Source organism: Squalius cephalus (genome assembly GCF_949319135.1).
Source record: "Squalius cephalus genome assembly, chromosome: 1".
Classification (NCBI taxonomy): domain Eukaryota; kingdom Metazoa; phylum Chordata; class Actinopteri; order Cypriniformes; family Leuciscidae; genus Squalius; species Squalius cephalus.
Genome location: NC_137122.1, coordinates 47,487,583 through 47,502,865, shown reverse-complemented (window position 1 = coordinate 47,502,865; position 15,283 = coordinate 47,487,583). Strand labels below are relative to the sequence as shown.

At 36.7% G+C, this 15,283-nt stretch overlaps 1 protein-coding gene and 1 long non-coding RNA gene across 12 annotated transcripts in view; one reads left to right on the top strand and one right to left on the bottom strand.

The window, feature by feature from the left end:
- Positions 1-696: 696 nt before the first annotated feature.
- Positions 697-15,283, bottom strand: part of mrtfaa (myocardin related transcription factor Aa) — a gene marked incomplete at its 5' end in the record, with an annotated part of 37,372 nt that continues 22,785 nt past the window's right edge. For 2 of the 11 annotated variants that reach the window (XM_079891024.1, XM_079891021.1), the window contains 15 exons: positions 697-1,843; positions 1,949-2,006; positions 2,280-2,351; positions 3,263-3,421; positions 4,156-4,272; positions 4,362-4,565; positions 4,738-5,262; positions 6,752-7,141; positions 7,263-7,431; positions 8,424-8,674; positions 9,078-9,188; positions 11,029-11,183; positions 12,972-13,133; positions 13,292-13,367; positions 13,441-13,496. In XM_079891024.1, the coding sequence (XP_079747150.1) occupies positions 1,311-1,843; positions 1,949-2,006; positions 2,280-2,351; positions 3,263-3,421; positions 4,156-4,272; positions 4,362-4,565; positions 4,738-5,262; positions 6,752-7,141; positions 7,263-7,431; positions 8,424-8,674; positions 9,078-9,188; positions 11,029-11,183; positions 12,972-13,133; positions 13,292-13,367; positions 13,441-13,496 (3,038 nt within the window). In that variant the 3' untranslated portion in view covers positions 697-1,310. Of the gene's footprint in view, positions 1,844-1,948; positions 2,007-2,279; positions 2,355-3,262; positions 3,422-4,155; positions 4,273-4,361; positions 4,566-4,737; positions 5,263-6,751; positions 7,142-7,262; positions 7,432-8,423; positions 8,675-9,077; positions 9,189-11,028; positions 11,184-12,971; positions 13,134-13,291; positions 13,368-13,440; positions 13,497-15,283 lie in introns of all 11 variants that reach the window. The other 9 variants (XM_079891025.1, XM_079891022.1, XM_079891028.1 and 6 more) reach the window with 8 other exon arrangements.
- LOC307170094 lies at positions 9,254-13,304 on the top strand. The gene is made up of 2 exons (XR_013823291.1): positions 9,254-9,474; positions 12,969-13,304. It is a non-coding gene; the product is annotated as an uncharacterized lncRNA (long non-coding RNA).

Here is a 15,283-nt window from a genome sequence, read left to right as displayed (position 1 = left end):
TAATACTAATACATAATATTAATAATAGTTAGTTAATAATAATACCACCGTTAAAAAAATTATAGAATCAAGAAGTCATGGCAACATGTCTTTTTCCCCATTACTTTAACTCGTCAAAATAATTTAAAGATTCAACTCGATTTTTAAGTCAGTTTGACAATTTAAATGGGTTGAAATGACTTGTAACGCCAACTTGATTATGTTTAAAAATAAGGCGTAGGTAGAAATTTCTACGGTGCAATAATAATAATAGTAATAATAATAAGAAGTATTATTAGAAGTAGTAGTTATAGCAGTATTACTAAAATGCTTATGCTAACATACAAATGTAAATGCTATCAAAATGTTATGAAATCTGTTGGCTTATAGGGTTATAGCATATGCTATAATTTTTTTTAGCAACATTAGTTTAATACTATAAATGGTAATATCCAGGTGAATATTCTGTACTGTAGCTACTGAGTTTTCAATAACCAGTATGCATAAGTCGACCAGTTTTATTTGGTAAAGCAAATAGTTCACCCAAAAATGTAAATGTTGTCGTCATTTACTCACCATCAAGTTGTTCCAACCCTGTATGAGTTTCTTCTGTTGAACACAAGAGAAGATATTTTGAAGAATGTTGTTAATCAAACAGTTGACATTAGCCATTGACTTCCATTGCATTTTTTTTTTTTTTTTTTTTTTTGGCTACCGTCAACTGTCTGGTTACCAACACTCTTCAAAATATCTTCTCTTGTGTTCAACAGAAGAAACTCATACAGGTTTGGAACAACTTGAGGGTGAGTAAATGGAATTTAAATTTTTTAATTTTTGGGTGAACTGTCACTTTAAAGAGTTTTAGGATATATTGCTTGTCTGTATGCCTACTTCCATAAGCACACGTATGTCACCAAAACATTTTGAGCAAATGCATCATTTAGAAAGCATCTTGTTTTAAGTGTCATATTATTATAAGAGCAATTCACATATTTCAATTGATAAAAACATACAAAAAAACCCATCTTATTCTTCTTGTTTCCAAATTTGGGAAGTTTTAGAAATGTGTTTCAGATAAGAAAATGCTCAAAAAAAGTGCTTCTGGATAAAAAACCCCCAATATATCAGATTGACTGCTCAGTGACATACGTGTGTTATGAGGGGTGTGAGCGTTTGTACAAGGGAAGGTGAGGGATAAAGTCCTTCAAAATGTAACATGATCCAAGTTAAATTAGTATTACGAGAATCCAAACTTGTTGAATCCAAATTGGAAAAGTCACTGGTGGAAACTAAAATAAAAGCTGCTGTACTGTGCGAAGGAAGCCAATCCACTACAAGCTGGACCAATTCAGATCAGAAGTGTCCAGAAAGTCTGCAGAAAATAAGCTGGAGGAGTCGTGTCCATTCATATGTACCATCCCTGGCTCCTCCCCTTCAGCCCCGCCCATTCCAAGCTCCATCCAATCCATAGGATCGGGGGCGGAGTCTACCAAATCTGAGGCCGAGTGATTGGAAAAGCTCATGTCACACGTATCCATTGGGGAACGTGGGTGGTCTAGGATACTCGGTGTGCTGAGCATTTGGTTGTGGAGGTCGACGATTAGCGTTGTCGGTCCTCCTGGCTCCAATCCCAGCAAAGGTTTGCCAGTAGTGCTTTCCAGGAAATCTTCAAGACGCCCACCTCCTGTGCCACACATGCCGTGAGCCTTAATGGAAGGAGGTTGAGATTCTAAAATCAAAGTTTTGATGGGCAGATCAGAGGGAGGGGAAAGACAGAGAGGGAAGGAGCTCGAGAAAAGGGGCGTGTTTGGCCGAAGCCTTTCGAGAACAGGATCGGGGGCGGCTTTGAAATTCTCAGAGATTTCTGTAGGATGCAGGAAACAAAGCATGAGTGTGAGCAACTATACACTTTTCTCATCTAAATTACTTTGGACGACAGTAAATATTAAAATAAATAATCAAAAATCACCTCCACGCTGAATTAGGATGTCAAACAGGTCGTCAACCTGCTGATGGCAGCCATTCTCCTGCAAGAACACCAACATCATTAAATATGCCAACATGGAGAGCCATCAGGATTTCGTTCAGCAATCAGAATTGGGATTTGCTCCCCGAAATCCATTAAATCATTCAGTAAACAAATGAAATGGGAAAACTGTTCTAAATCAGCACCAAGTGATGACAAATCATGGATTTACAAATTAACGGTCAGAAAAATGTATATGAAAAGCAAACAAACTCACAGAGGAACAACAGAAATTTGACAGAAGATGGAAGAGAGATGGAGTACAAGACAGTACCTGATGGCAAAGAGCTATGGGTGAACACAAGTTGGAGGGAGAGAGCAAAGCATGCTGGTCCAAACACATCTTCTCCTGACAGACAGACATGGATGCATATTACAGGATTCGTTTTGTCATTATTAACTCACCCACAAGTTATTCCAGGTAATTTTTCCATGGAACACTAACATAAATTTTTCACAAGGTTTTAATTTGCATTAAAGTTGTCCTTTTGTGCTCCACATAAAAAAAAAATTAAAGCATACATGTTCGGAATGACATGAGGGTGATGAAATGACAGTGTGGTGAGAAGAGATAGAGGTACAAAAGACAGTTTGGTAATGCAAAATGATTCTTAATGTGGTTAAAAGAGCGTTTAGAGTAAGATTAAGTAGAGTTGGTGAGGTACATGATGCCATGCCAAACTACCAAAATAGTTAACATACATGTTGCAATAAAGGTCTAAAGATGTTGCCACAAATAAGGTGAGCTCTATTTATATCACAGACCTTTAAATCTGTACTCCACTAACAGAATCTGTGCCTTATAGCAGTCTAGACACAACTGAATTTCGACTGAAGTTCCTATTAGAATTCCTGCCTCGTACGACACAGATTTTGTTATTTACTTGTAGAAAAGAGTCTTGCTGGCCCCAAGACAGTCTTTACATAGAGTACAGACACAAACATAAGCTCTGCTCCAAAAACCCGTTTTTGAAACTCTTTCCAGCTTTACACAGTCAACCATTCTTAATCTTAGGTGTTCTGAGATCTCTTTTTCTCAAGGCATGCTTTACATGAGGCAATGCTTCTTGTAAAGAGCAAACTCAAAAACTATTCTTTTTCTTTTTGGATTGAACTCCAGGATAGCTGATGCGATGCTACATTCGAATTTGGTTAAAATAACATGTATATTAGAAGGCACCATAATGTAAAAGGCTTCTATAGATGGGCATCAAACAAGGTTTTGGAACAGATCTTTAGTACGTACACAAACAAAACACTTACATTGTTGTTGTTGTTGGGAGATGAGGGGACGGGCTCCGTGTCATTCATGGACTCCACTGGAGAGAAGAACGGTTGGAGCTTGTATGGTGCTGAGATTGATGTAAAGCTTGATGTTTTGTAATTGGTCGTCACGTTTAGGTCTGGCTTTAGTGCCTGTCAAAGTAAAAACATGCATCTCAATTAGTCCCAGTGTTAATGGGCTAATAGCCCGTGCATGCAGCCCTCATTTGAACACCAGTGACAGTGATTAGTCATTAACATTTTAATAAGCGAGTTTAAAAGCCTCATAATTGTGTTCAATGACTTGTCAAGAATAAGTGATGCTGCTTTATACATATCATTAATTTATATGAAGGAAAGATGGTCATTTTCTGCAAAAGTCCTTCCCTATTAGCTATCATAGACTCTCAATTACACTGACAGCTTAAAGAAGGAAGGCTATATTCAGAATAGCATACTAGCACACTACTCAGACAGTACGCTTTTAGAAGTATGTAACAAGTACACTGTGTGCAGTGTGCATATTTTCTATATGCATATAATTCCCCTATTAACATTTGTGAAAACATGCAGTATATAATCAGAGCACAATGCACAGTATTCTGTATCCCACAATGCAAAGCGCATTGTGACTTGACCTGGCATGTGGTGATTGAAATAGAAGTAATATCATCTGTGACTTATATTTTTTTCATTTCATTGATCAGACTGACAAAAGTTAACATTTTTACACAAAATCATGTGATCATGTAAGAATTCTGTATTCAAAAAGTATTGTTTCACATACTAACTTTTTTTTTTTTTAAACACAATGTGTATAGTGTGCAGTATTCAGTAGTACTTCATTCCAAATAGTACAATGAATAAAAAAGTGGTTTTGAACAAACCTTTTTGATTGGCTGTTTCAAAATGACAGTTTGTATGGGCTGTTCAGATTGAGTGTTATTGTTAGGCAATTCAGTCACTGATTGGTTGGGAAATGTTGTGGATGTAGACTGTAGTCTCTGAAAATGACATAAACCTCAATGATTACATAATAAATGTATAGACTCTGACAACTTTAAGCATTGAGGCTCAACGCCATGAGTATTACCTGTAGTTTGATCTGATTGGTTACTTTGCCCTGGGGGCGGCGGCCTCTGGCTGGTGCGTCTGTGTTTTGATTTGACAGTGTTAGCAGGAACTGGTTGCCATTACTGTCGGTCACTATCGCGGGGGTGGAGTTTGGGTTAAGTCCGTCCACTGGGAATGAAGAAACAGGACTTGACTGCTGGTTGGTAAGTGCTTGAGGCAACTGCTGGGAAAATGGAAAAGACAGAAGGATAGTTAAAAACGTGAGATGCTCCACGATTTTGCATTACAATTAAAAGTAAAGCATCCGACTACTGCTGTGCCACAAACGTAACCCCAGGGGGCCGCAACATAGTGCTAGGGTGAGTCAGAAAATGCTGTAGAAACACTGTACTGACTTGTTTTTGTTGGTTGTGTTGTTGTTTTTGTGTTTTCCTCTTCCTCTGATGTGCTTGTTGCTGCAGGTTACGCTGATTCTGTTGCATTATGAGCTGCTGCTGCTGCCGGTCCTGCTCCAGCGTCCTTTGCTGCTCCGCCTGCGGGAACACCTGTGGCTCTATTACCATCTCACTCTCCTCCAACACCTCTATGACTTCTTCCTTTATGGTTGCCCTGACCGCCTCCATAGTGACAACAGAAAGTTCCTTTTTGACTGGGACCGACACGCCCACCTGTTTGCCCTCCAGCTGCGAGCGCAACGATTCGACCAGCTGCTGCTTCTGCAGAAGCATGCGTGTGAGTTCCTGAATGCGCCGGTCTTTCTCCTGCAGCATCTGGTCCTTGTCTACAGGGGGCGCAGCAGACTGGGACAGCAGGCAGCAGGAGGAAGGAGACGTCCGGCTGCCGGGCTCCTCTTTAATGCAGATCGCTGTGGGGAGAGGGGAAGAAGGCTGCAAGGACAGCTGGGTAAGAGGAGAGGTCACCTAAACGAGACATACATAAATATTATGAGCTCTTATTCATAATATTACTAATTACAACAATACTCACACACTTACAGTATATAATTGTATACATGTAATAATTCCATACTTGAGGAATACAGTGTCTTCTGAGACAAAAGTATAATCAACAGAAATGTCTACGCTGGAAGCAGCTGACATACTGCAATGTGCAATTAGTTGATGAACACACTGTGTGATTTCTGACTTTTAGCAACTAAAAAAAAAAAACTATTAAAAATGATAATGTTATTATGAATGTAAGAAATAAATAATTGATTGCTATACATTTTATTTATCATAAATGTTCTCATAATATACATTGTACACCTAATTTCTCAAAGAGGTTTGTTTGAAGATTCAGTCTCTCTAAACCCCTCCTTTCCGCGATCCAACTCTGCTCTGATTGGTCAGAACTCATCCTTTTAAAGACAATAACTTTATTTGTCACTTAATTTTTTCCTGACATTTAAACTTTACAAACAGCTGTATTACACACTGCATGAAAGGAAACATTCAAAAAAGCACAACAGGGGCACTTTAAATATTTTCTAATCATTACAAGCCAGTGTGATGTTGCGGTCATTCTAATGTAGATGGACTTTTATTTTTAACCAAATGAATGAATAAATAGAACTATAAACAAATACAATTCATAGCAATGAATTTTATAATCGTATGATCCACAGATATAAATAATGACTAAATTATATTATTTTATTATTATTCATTTGGAACATATTATTCAAATTATTATTAATACAATTAATTATTATGCTATAAATTATTACATCAGATATATTTCATTAAAATAAAGTAGGCTTTTACTTTCATTTGACTGTTGCTGAGGTCTAGCCAAATTATTATTTTGAAATAATTCATTTTAATTGTTATGATCGATAATTAGACCAACAGATTTTCATTAAAATATAAAGTGGGATTTTGCTAACATCTAGCCTAATTATTTTATTCAATAAAATAAATGATTTAAATTACTATTTATACAATTGATTATAATACTATTATCAATTATTGTACATAACCAATAGATTTTAATTAAAAGTGGGACTTTATTTTCATTTGACCATTGCTGAAGTCTAGCCGAATTATTATTCTGAAATAATCTAAATTATTGTAAACAAAAATATTACCATAAATTATATAACCAACATATTTTCATTACAAATAAAGTAGGAATTTATTTTCATTTCACTGTTGCTGAAGTCTAGCCTCAAGCTCACATCTGATTGGTTTGTGGTGAGTGAACATTCGGAAGTGTCATGCAGTTTTGACACTAGACAGCCTCTAGCTGTTGTGGTGCAATGCTTCATTTGTCCCTTCCATTGCAGACACAGTGTAAGGTTTTCTGTAAATGCCACTTTGTACACGTTTCACTATCGCTAATCCAGAAGTTACCCATTTTCATTTGTCTGAATGCTAGTGGTAAGAAAGCATAGAAAAAAACATTTACCATTTCCCCAAAAGCATCCCCATTGCAGCTCGTTTCATCTGGGCTCAGTCCAGTCGATGAGCGCTCTGAGTGGGCGGGGGAAACCGGAGGGGAGGAGCTAGTGCTGCCAAACTGCATTATCTGTGGTGCTGTCACCTGAGCTCCGCCCCTTTCAGCAGTGGCAACGAATGGGAAGGAAGCAACCACCATGCCCCTGTCTCTTAACTGGTAGAGGGAAGAGTCTCCTCCCGCAACAGGGGCAGCTGTTGAGTGCGTGTTGGTTTTAGAAGATGTTGGTGCACTGGTGCCACCGTGCTGCTCCTGAAAATTCTTCAGCCGTTCAATAAGGTCATTTTTGGTGCCCGAGACAGTTAAGCCCCGCAGTTTTAACTCCTGCTTCAGCTCTGCCACCTGCAGGAAATGAAGAGAACGACAGGATGTGACAGGAGTTCATTTGATTTAATACAATTTAAATAGCCATTCTGTAATGAGTAGTGTAATTGAGAATGATAAGTGTAGCATGTGATTCAACCTTTAGCTCATCCAGGTTAGGAGGCAGAGGCCCTATTTTAATCCCGCCTCCATTTGCAGTGTTCTGCTGATTTTGACCTGTCAGATTAGTGGATGTTGACTGAGGTTGCGTGTCATTCCTAGATGATGATGGGCCATTGGCTGAGGCAAGCTGCTGATCAGCAGGAGGCCTAAATAAAGTGTAAAAAACAATATAATAACAGTAATATATACACTACTGTTCAAAAGTTTGGGTCAGTAAATTTCATACTTTTATACAGCAACGAAGCATTAAATTTATCAAAAATGAAAAATTTATATTTTCAAATAAATGCAGTGCTTTCTATTCATCAAAGAAGCTTGAGGAAAAAATATAATATTAGTATAATTTCTGAAAGATCATGTGTAATGGCTGCTAAAAATGCTTTATCATCAAAAGGAATAAAACAATACATTAGATATTATGAAATTGAATTTTAAAATTATAATAATATTCCACATTATTACTGTTTTTACTTTTTTAAATCAAATAAAGGCAGCCTCTGTGAGCACAAGAGTTTTCAAAAAACATGGTAACACTTTACAATACGGTTCATTAGTTAACATTAGTTAATGTAATAACTAACACGGACTAACCATGAGCAATAAATTTGTTACTGTATTTGTTAATCTTTGTTAATGTTAGTTAATAAAAATAAAGCTGTTCATTGTTTGTTCATGTTAGTTCACAGTGCATTAACAAGATTTTAATAAAATATTAGTAAATGTTGAAATTAACATTAACAAAGATTAATAAATGCTGTATAAGTGCAGTTCATTATTAGTTCATGCTAACTAATGTAGTTAATATCATTCTATCATTCTAGAAGAAAATTTCAGATGGCACTTACATGCTTTTGCATCTGAACTCTTCATATATATATATATATATATATATATATATATATATATATATATATATATATATAAATATATACACATTTTTTTTCAATATTTCTTTATATATATTATATATACTATATTTTATATATTTTTTATATATATTCAATTTTTATTTATCCTTTAAAAAATATATATATTTATCTTTTTTATTACAAGTTTTTTTTTAAATGTTTTTTTTTGTAAAACATGCATAGTTCAATACATAATCAACATACATATATGTGTATGTGGCGTATCTTACTTGGGCGGAGCAGGTAAGATGGTGTGGTAGTTGTAGTTTTGCTGCTGTTGGTTTATGATCTGTAGCTGAAGGAAGAGCTGCTGTTGATAGAGGAGTTTGGCGTAGGAGGAGTCGAGCAGAGGCGGAGGCTCACGCTCAGGTTTCTGGTCCGGAGGAACATACTGGTGATATTTCAGCTTCCTTACTTTGGGTTTATTGTCTCTCACCTTCTTAGAGCGCTGAGCAGGGCGCTCACTACTCACTTTACCACCCTAAAGAAGACAGAAAGAGATTATGATTAAGCATTAACATGTTAAGTTATTCAGACAAACCCCCATCCCAAGTCAAAGGGATAATAATCTTTAAACTAGTAGGGGAATGTCACCTTTTGACCAATGACATTTTGATGATAAAGACGTTTCCAGTCTTTCATAATAACTGGATACGTTTTGGATACATATATACATACATACATTTATATAGTAATTAATGTAGTTAATTGCTACATAATAGTGTCCAAAATATTCTCAATATGTCAAAAATATTGGGCAAAAACTAATGCTAGCATGGAAAAGGATTTATCTTGTGGCATTATTGCGCTGTGATTGATAGGACACGTGTGCAAGACTTTAAATTGTAATTACAGCTGTCCTGGGTTAAATGAGGAACCGTCACCTTTTGTAGTGCAGGAGCTTGCTTGTGGCCTGTTGTTCCATTGGCTAGTTTCTGCTGAGGGGCGGGGCCAGCTGCGTTTGGCAGCGGAGGTGGAGGAGGAGGGGGCGGGACCTAAGAGAGGACAGGACAGGAGGAGCACATGAACTTAAGCAACTCCATCACGACTGCGTGACTTTATTCAGAGAGTGCGGGCATGTGTGTGTAAATGTGACTTCAGGACCAAAACATTATTGCGTGCAGATGATCAAGTGCGATTACATGCATGCTTGTTAGAATAAGTGTGTGCGAAAGTGTCTGAGTGGATGTTTAATGAGCTGAAGGAAGATGGTGAGCGTTGCAAATAATTCAGAGCTCTAGAGAGCTGACTGAGCATGAGGAGCTACACGAAGACTTCCAAGTGAGTGTGTGATATTCTGATGATGATAGATTATTATTTATAAGCCAGAGGGGATTTACTGAAACTGCCAAGATTTGCACAGGTTTAATGGAAAACAAATTGAGACTACCTCTATGTGTTTGAGACACTCAATACTATGCGCTAGAAGTATACATACTGTTTACATTGTTATTTTAGTATTACAGTTCCATATCACTTCGCCAAATTATTTCAGTTATTTTAGCTATAGGTTTTTACAGCCGACAACAGCAAAAGAACAACGACACTGACCAAGCAAATAGATAAAGTAAACAATAGGATAAAAACGACAAATTATTTACATGTTTTTTGCCACAAAATTATGTTTTACTGTGTATGAAAGCACAGAAACGTGTTGTCGGCGCTGCTCTGACATTTTTATCAGTAAAATAGTTTAGCAACTTAAAAGCTACATGACATTTCTCACTAGTGACGTAATAACGGCGTTGTTCTTGGACCAGATAAACTTACAATAGAGACGAACACTGTTGAGAGACACAAACTCAGGTAATTCACATACGCTTAATCTCTCTCTCTCTCTCTCTCTAAAAACTGCATTAGTCTGATATCAGTGGCTCAAGCCTCCATAGCTCTAAAATGACATCAGTTAGCAATGGAGATGAGATGTGTAAGAAATTAGTCCTACACACAAGAGTGTTTTAAGGACAAAAACCTGACAAATGTCTTGAAATACATCATCTGAACAATGTCTTGAAGTGTGGTAAAAGTAGTATAAGCGGAATTAATTGACTCCGGGGCCATTGAATTATTGCTTCGAGTTGACAATTATTCCTTACATATATTAAAACTTTGAATTAACCTTCATTTTTATATGTTCAGATTTCATTTCAATTTTAGTTTGTTTAATAATTTTGTTATGTGCTTTTGTCATTTGTTATTTTAAGATATTTCTATTTAGCTTTAATTTTATTTCACTTGAAGTATTTTAGTACTTCTGCTTAAACTTAATAAACTTAAAACTTATTTTATTTCAGCTATTTGCCAATGCAACATCTCATTTTTATATTATATATATATGGCCTGTAAAAAATAACATGTAAAGTTCTCTGATTAATATTTTCTTTCTTAATAACGCATTAAAAATATTTAACACAATTAATGCAGCATCCGTTTTTTTCCTGACATGCTTTGGCTAGCGTTACAGTGCATGATCCCGCTTTCTGGATTGCCAGCTTCGTGAAGTGAGAGAGAGCGGCTGGCCAAGGATGGTTCGCGTGTAGGCCTATCCTATGATCATCATTCATTCAAGTACTTTTAAACCATTCAAGCGCGTAAATTCGGTACTGGTGCGCTGTCTGTGAAGCAGTTCTCAAACAGTGTGCCATAACATTTTGTGTTTTTTGAACACACAAAAAAAACCCCCACAAAATTGTCAAAATGTCTGTTTTGGGCAAATATCCTCATAAGAACAGTCTTAAATGAGCTAAAATGCTTCACGTCGACGCTGCAATAGCCCAAAGTATACTTCCATTACTCTGAGGTATAATTTTATATGAGAAAATTATGATATGGCACCTGTTTTGGTGTTGTTTCATTGGCTGGTATCTCAGGCGGAGAAGGTAAGTGGACAAGGGGTGAGTCCTGACAGAGTATCTGTTCTGGTGAGAAAGCGTCACTGCTTTCCTCATCAAACGAAGAGCTCTCTGCTTCTACTTTTGGAAACTCCGTCTCTGAAGGCGAGAGAGCGAAAGAAGAATGGTTAGGGTAAACATGCAAGATTTGTACATTTTCTAAAGTCAACATCAGTGGTGGGTGCTAGGATGATCCAGGAGGTTGATGACAGGCACAAAAAACATGTTTTTACTCTTTTATTTTGTTTATTTTCAATGTATTTTTTATTTTTTTGCATTTTAAAGAGTGTTTATTTTCACAGTTGCATTTCACTTTATTTTATGCCAGGTGTAATGAAATAAGTAAAGAAATACGATTCATGCCTATAGCTAAAACATGGGATTTTTCATATTGCCATTAAATAAATAAATGAATAAATTGTTTTAGAAATACTCAGTGATCTTAAATAAGAAAAAGCACAAAGTAAACCTCTGAACAGCACCATTTCCCTGTTTCACTTACACTGCACTAATATTGTCCTATAGTGAATAATAAAACCTTTAAACGCCACTGCATTATATTTCTATTTAATTTGAGCTCGTGCTCTGAGAGTGTGGCATTATGCCGATAATCATTAACTCTCTAATTAGGTTATTTAGGGATTAAAACAGTTTAAGTCATTCTGTGCAAACATCTTTTTAGCATTCCCTCTCTGTGCTGCATTGTGTGACGCTGCATAAACTTCACGGTTAATCGACTCTTGCCACCACAGAGTGGCATATACTGTTTGAACATGAATGTAAATTCCCCTCTAATTAATTTAACTTGGTGTTTGACGCACACCGATCTCATTACCATAACTCAGCATCAAATTATCGCCCTCTGCACCGCTGCAGGAACGTGGCGGGATATAAATATGAAGATGAATGCGCATATACCACCTAACAGCGGCGCTGGAATGAGAAGTGAAGTGCCTGTGAATGGATTTGCTGCAGATTGAGGAAAAAAGGGAATGATCCAGAAGAAATGTTGAGTGAGAGGAATATAAATGCGAACGTAAGTGTTGAAGGGAAAATTGTCCAACTCGTTAAAATAGAGCTTTGCTTTGCTTCGTCACTCACAAAAAACTGTGAATAAAGAGACAGATAAAGATTTAGATGTATGCTGAGTATGAAAGAGAGTGTGAAAGTTCAATAAGCTGTAACTGCTATCTTAAAACTGGTCCTGGCCTGATTTATTTTTAATGCCAATATTTTGGCTGATATAATGGCAATATAATTATGACTACAACAACCAATCAACAAAACTGATAATCAAAAAATAATCAACAATCAATTTCTTTCCAATTTCCAGTTACAGTAGGTTTGTGCTTTTGTTTTTCTTTAATATTATATATATATAATATTATTTATTTATTATGTATTTTTTTACTTATTTATAATAAATATTATTTCTAGTTATTTAAACTGGCAAAAAATGCATTTTGAAAGCAGTAATCAATCATAACGTATAGCATATATATATATATATATATATATATATATGAATATGATATATGTTATGAGCGGTTAATAATAAATGTATTAAAAATATTATTATTATATATTTAATCTTTTAAATATTTATTAAATAACTGACAGATTATCAACCTAACTGTTATTTGTAGTCCTAGATATATTATAAAAATCCAACATAAGGATGAAAAAAATAAGAAATACATACATAATAGTATACAGTAAGTTAATAAGATAAATGAATTCAAATGAATTCAACAGAACAAATACCAGGGGAAACTACCACTCATGTTAAATGGCTAACTGTTTTCGGCTTGTATATTGGTCTATAACTAAATAAAGCTTTTACTCTGCCGTGTGATCATTATTGTGTTTCTGGCTTTAATTTAGTACCTATGATGACTTGTTTGAGGCTGCTGTGAACTGGAAGGATGTTTTTGTGAATGAGCTCCATCGGACCAGGCCGCTGGGAGATTTTATCGTTCAGGTCGTCAGCTAGACGAGCTCGCTTCAGCAGAAGCTGCTTGGCCTGAAGAGATGGCTCCGCTGACGTCTCTATATACAGGAAATACACACAGTTATACATGCTGTATATAACCCTGTCATATTGTTTTAAACTTTTTGATAGCCAGTCTATATGTCTTAACCTCTTGCTCTCTCTGTGAGGTGTGTGTCTGTGTTGGAACTGTAGGGGGTGTTATTAAAATACTCACCTTCAAGAATGTGCATCCTGACCAGCTCTGACCTCTCTGGACGACTGCGGATCTTTCTCTTCAGGTAGTCCTCAGTCTGAGATACAGGAGGAGAGTATGAGGAATAAAGTGAGAGTGAAAAATAAATAAACCTTTGTTGTAGGACTTACCCTAGCTCGTTCTAAACTTCGTCTCTGCTCATGAAAGGACGCAGAACTTTTCAGTGCTGGAAGGCAAAAAGATACAAAGTGAAAAGACTATTAAACCTAAGTCGACATATAAATGTATAAAGTTTCTCTGTTTAAAAAAGGAGCTGTGAGAAATGGAAAACATTTTTCGGTAAATTAGAAATATCATAAATAGAAAACTTGTGATCTGCGCCGCAGATCGCAGGCAACGGTTTTGCTTCAGTGTGTTAACTTGCTTATACTTCTCATAGCTTTTTAGTTTGGATTAGGTGAACATGTTATTTTTATACAAATACAAATATAAAGACCTTGAAACAGGAACAGCATATTACACGGCATCTCTTTACTTCAGACGCACATACGCATTTGTACATGCAAAATATAAAAATAATATCGCAACAGGCACATCTGAGAGACAGTTTAACCCAGCAGATTCACAGTCTGAGTACTTGTCTTTATTTATTAAACAAAAACTAGGCCAAAATGGAGAAGCCATGTGTGACAAACTACTGCTTCCATAGGAATTAGGAGGGTAAGTAGCTGTCAGGCGCTGCTAATCAGATGTCTTTGATTAACTGATCATCAGCAAGTGTGGTCAACTCTATAAAAGCAGAAGTTTTGGCAGTTTGCTGGTCTGGAGCGTTCAGGTGTGTGTTAAAACACAATGTCAAGGAGGAAAGACATCAGCAATCATCTTAGAGAAGCAATTGTTGCTGCCATCAATCTGGGAAGAGTTATACAGCCATTTCTAAACAATCTCAAGTCCATTATTCTACAGTGAGGAAGATTATTGTTATTATTAAGTGGAAAACATTCAAGACGGTTGCCAATCTTCTCAGGAGTGGACGTCCCAGCAAATTCACCCCAAGTCAGACTGTGCAATGCTCAGAGAAATCACAAGAAACCCAAGAGCTACATCTCAGACTCTACAGGCCTCAGTTAACATGTTAAATGTTAAAGTTCATGGCAGTAGAATTATAAAAAGACTGAACAAGTATGGCATGTTTGGAAGGGTTGCCCCGAGAAAGCTTCTTCTCTCTAAAAAGAACATTGGCAGCACGGCTTATTGCAAAGTTGCATCTGAACAAACAACAAGAATTCTGGAACAATGTCCTCTGGACAGACGAGACCAAAGTGGAGATGTTTGGCTATTTAATGGACAGCACCACGTTTGGAGAAAACCAAACACAGAATATCAGCACAAACACCTCATACTAACTGTCCATCGTGCTGGTGGAGGGGTGATGATTTGGGCTGGTTTTGCAGCCGCAGGACCTGCTGGGCACCTTGCAGTCTTTGAGTAGACCATGACCTCCTCTGTATACCAAAGTATTCTAGAGTCAAATGTGAGGCCATCTGTCTGACAGCTAAAGCTTAGCCCAAATTGGGTCATGCAACAGGACAATGATCACAAGCACACCAACAAATCTACAACAGAATAGCTGAAAAAGAAAAGAATAAAGGTGTTGATTGAACTGGCCTAAGTCATTCAAAACTTTGTTTTGAACTAGTCAGTCAAAACTTTGCTGAACTAGTCAAAGACCAGACCTCAACCCGATTGAAATTAGGGATGCACCGAAATTTCGATTGCCGAAAATTATCGGCAGAAAATGGCATTTTCGGTTTTAGGCCAAAAGACAAAAAAGGCAGAAAAATGAGCCGAAAATATAAGCTGCCCTGCTCAAGCCGTACTTTGCTTTTACATGGTGTGGTATAGCCGTGGCAACGCTGGTAAAATGACGCTACACTCTCGTTCACTGATCCGCTCCCCGCTATCTGCTTACATGCTCAGATAATAATAGCTTTGTAGGAATATACATTATTC